Source organism: Triplophysa rosa, linkage group LG5 (genome assembly GCF_024868665.1).
Source record: "Triplophysa rosa linkage group LG5, Trosa_1v2, whole genome shotgun sequence".
NCBI classification, from domain to species: domain Eukaryota; kingdom Metazoa; phylum Chordata; class Actinopteri; order Cypriniformes; family Nemacheilidae; genus Triplophysa; species Triplophysa rosa.
Window position 1 is genome coordinate 10,636,792 of NC_079894.1, and position 3,902 is coordinate 10,640,693.

The 3,902-nt window shown below is 45.7% G+C and overlaps 1 protein-coding gene across 1 annotated transcript; it reads right to left on the reverse strand.

Annotated features, from left to right (window-relative positions):
- Positions 1-1,817: 1,817 nt before the first annotated feature.
- On the reverse strand, positions 1,818-3,125 carry LOC130554098 (uncharacterized protein F54H12.2-like). Its single transcript, XM_057333534.1, has one exon. The coding sequence runs from the start codon at positions 3,123-3,125 to the stop codon at positions 1,818-1,820; it is 1,308 nt and encodes a 435-aa protein (XP_057189517.1).
- Between the last annotated feature and the right edge of the window lie 777 nt (positions 3,126-3,902).

A 3,902-nucleotide genomic window follows, 5' to 3' on the forward strand; every position in this document is an offset into this window, starting at 1 on the left:
TGCTTTCCGACCGCCAGGTGGTTTATCTCCCTAAAAAAAGAAGACTCTAATCATTCGTCATGTCAGCGCGGCTTTGTAAACATCTACCCGTGCTGAAACTGCTACATAAAGCGAAGCCTAAACAGCGACGTCTTATTTTACAATCGGCTTCCGACGAACTGATTCTAACGCTCTGCGAAGTAGCTCTTAACATCTTATACGGAACGATTCCAATCAGCGCCAAAGACTATCGCAAGCTGAAAAGGAGAAAAGCCGAAATTAAATTGGTCTCCGATAAAAAAATTGGCCTATCAGCCAAGAAACGCATTATCAACCAAAAGGGCGGATTTCTTTTACCGCTCCTGAGCGTGGCTGTCCCCTTTATTTCCAGCCTAATAGCTTCTAAACAGGGCTGAGAATGGAGCACGCGGAGAAAATGTATTTGGTGCCTCGTCACCAGTTGGACAGGTTGAAATCTGAAAACGCTCGCGAGGACATTCAACAAGTCGTCGAAAACGATCTGGACACCTCCATAAGGAATATTTTACTGAGACCTGATATGGATCAGTATGTGAAAGCTAAACTCTACTCGAATATCCTGACAAAGTATTTGGCGATCGTTAAGCAAGGGGATCGAGAGGGCAACGTTTTAACGCTGTCGTTACCACAACCCTCTGCCGCTGATCATAAAGACGGGTCGATCGGTATCGATGACGACGTCGAGCCTCGGACGGACACGGTGGTCGCGGAAGTGTTGAAAAACATGCCGTCGAGAAGCGTGAAAAACAGCGGCTACATATTAGAAAAAATGTCTAAAGATAAAGGAACCTCTATGTGGAGCTCGACGGGGGAGTTTGTGTTTAGGGGGAGCGTCATACCAGGGTCGCACATGCTGGATTTGATAAAAAATGTTACCAACCCGCAAAAGGTTAGGGATGACAGAAGACCGGTAGGATGGACAGAGTTTCTTCGGACCTTCGCCGAATTAAACATACCGTTTTCTACAGTTCCGAATCATCACGTTAGACGCGCTATTAATTCAATAAGAGGCACGCCTTTGCGACCCACCGCTCCAGTAACTCGTTCTAAAAAAACCAGGAGGCAATCACGTGCGTCGGCGCCTCGATATGCCTTTTCTGATTCATCATTTCATTCCCCTTCTATGGATAGAAGCGCGTGGCTAGAATTTTGACGATAATAGTGTACCCTATGGACAAACACGATAATAAAAAACAATTTAAAAAGCATATGTCTTTAAGAGTTTTTATTTAGTCGTACATTGTATGTTTATTACTTGAATATGCATGCAAAAGAATTACAGGTCTGCACACACAGAATGCATCGAGACGATTTTTCATGAAGTCCGTTCATCCATAATTTTTTCACAAAGAGCGACACCATTTTATCATTTTTAATATAATCATCGCCATACAGCCCCATCACATCGTTATAGTCGAGACCCTTGACTAGTTGATAGAGAAAGAACACGCAGTGCTGTCCGCAAACGTCCGACGTAAAATCCTGAACACGTCTGGTCGAATACCTCGTATCCGAGTTGTTGGTTACTAGAAAGTTTTTGATGGTGCGGGGAAAACGTTCATCGTCGGGCGGATTCCCGAAACTGTCGAAAAAACACGCGGGTCCCTCTCGACCTAAATAAACGGCTAACCAGTGCTCACCCGGTAGCTCCGAAGCGTGAGTGTTGATTATTGCCATCGCCGGTAAGGTCCTTATCGGTCTTTCGGGTAGTTGATCGCATGCGAGAACACCGAGAAAATGAGCGTTACGCGAAATTTTGTCCATGATTGTCGTGAGCTGTAAAGTGTTCATTTTATAGATCAATAATGATCGACCAGGATCTGTCTGCGATTTGAAACTTGAATGATCGAATCGAACACCGCGTAAACGATTAGCGTAATGGTCTTAGCTAGTGCCTTTTTGAACCGCACTTCTAGTCTTATGTTCCCGGACTTGACGAGCGACAGGTGCTGTCCGCACTCTTCGTCGGGTGTTAGGTTAAATGCGAACAGGCTGTAGCCATTCATAAACTCGTCTCTATCGAATGCGAGACCGTGGTTTTTCAGATGTCTCCCTGTAGACATCACCAGCTGGTAATATTCGCGCACCGCGGCTCCTGAATCGAAATCCGGCTGTAGCGGCTTGGCGGGTATTTGTTGACCATCCACATAAATGGCCATGAACTCCATGTCGTAATGATTGAAAGTGAATGGATTTTTATCGTACGCTCCGGTAAAGGCGTCATTATCGACCATCCCCAGAATGATTGATTTCGGCAGCGTTCCTAAAAACAAGTTTTCTTGATTTGAAACGCGGGATCCTGTAGGTATAGAAAGGGTTTTGAGGCATACTCTGTCTATAGGGTACTTTGCAGTAGCGGTGAGCAGAGCCTGGGCATGCCCCAGCCTCACTGATGGCGACACGCTGACTTTCTTGACAAATAGGGATGCCGAGACGATTTTTACTTTGTAGGCCACATCGTCGCTTCTCATCAGACAGAATTCGTTTTTGGCTCTGATCAAACGTATTTTAACGTCGACACCGTTTAACAGTAATTTTTCTTGAAAGAAAATGTCGCTGTGAATAGGCGCTAGTAGCTCTACCACCTTGCCACCCTTCGTGTAGTTCGACCTTTTCGTCAGACCCTCGTTATCGCCTAACGGGTCATTCTCGTCCATCTGTCCGGCCTCGTCCTTGTGAAACAGACCTGATGTGAAAACCGTTTCCAACGCATCTTCACTGTAGTTCATAAGACACTCGATCATGCAGCGATAAGGGTAGGTGCTCGAACTCTGCGATATCAAACGGTCTCCGAGACTCACGTCGACTTGTGAAAATATGGTGGCTCCGGGGTAGTTTATCAGACCTACCGACGCGGGGTCAGGTATGTCACCGCCGTTAGGTTTTGTTATTTTAAGTCTGAGAAAAAGTAGCGTATTATTTAAGTCCAAGTAATCTTCTCCGGTCCCTGCGATAAAAAACTCCAATGGCGCAGAGTCTGATATAGCGGAAAAAGGCGGTACTTCTAAATAGGTGTTTTTCTCGAGAACCGTCTGCGTCGGTGGAACTGTAAATAAATCCAGCTCGGACTTGATACATTCCCCGGACATGCTGTGCAGTAATGCCATGTTAGAATATGGTCTTTACGGATCTCTTAGCCGACTTGCTTCGCTTAACAGGTTTCTTACGCTTTCTTTGTGCTACTGAGCGTTTCTTCAGGCCGCTATTTGTTTTCTTTATCGAATAACCACGCCTCCTTACCCCCGGCGGTTTAGTCATACGTTTACGAGCCATGACCATCAGACCTGATCCGTCTTGAGTCTTATGAGCTCTCGACAGGGCGGTGGTGACGACATCTGACACGATGTTTTTAGCAGCCGTTTTTAGGTGCGGCTTAGCGATGCTGAATCCTTTTTTTAACAGGGGTACGGCCATTCTGAACAGACCTCTGAAAAGACCTCCTAGGCCTGCACCGTACATAACCCCTCCTCCTGCATATCCTGGCAATCCTCCGCCTGCCTGATTACGGTAATAGTCGACGTAATCGTTCGTATTCATAGCGTGGTGGTTATAATAATTCATTTTTCAAATGTCAACGCAGAAAATTCAAGGGATCGGTCGTCGTTCAATTCTATGTCGACGTCTGTGAAGACCGGAGCGTAATGAGGATGTCGGTAACCAACACGTGCTTATGTTAGTTCATTTTCAGAGAACGGATTGTTTCGACGGCTTAAAGTGTAATTTTACAATGACCTTTCCGTGCGTAAATGGTACTTCGAGGTTTTGGTCATCCTTCAATAGCACGTCGATGTCCGTGATGACAGACTTGTTGACTGCCACGTAATGAGGCTTCTCATAACGATTCGTAATCGATTCCTTATCTTTACCCGAAACATGAACACATC

Excerpts from the sequence above, each read along its gene's own strand:
- LOC130554098 (XM_057333534.1), bottom strand. The coding sequence starts at position 3,125 with ATGGCATTACTGCACAGCATGTCCGGGGAATGTATCAAGTCCGAGCTG.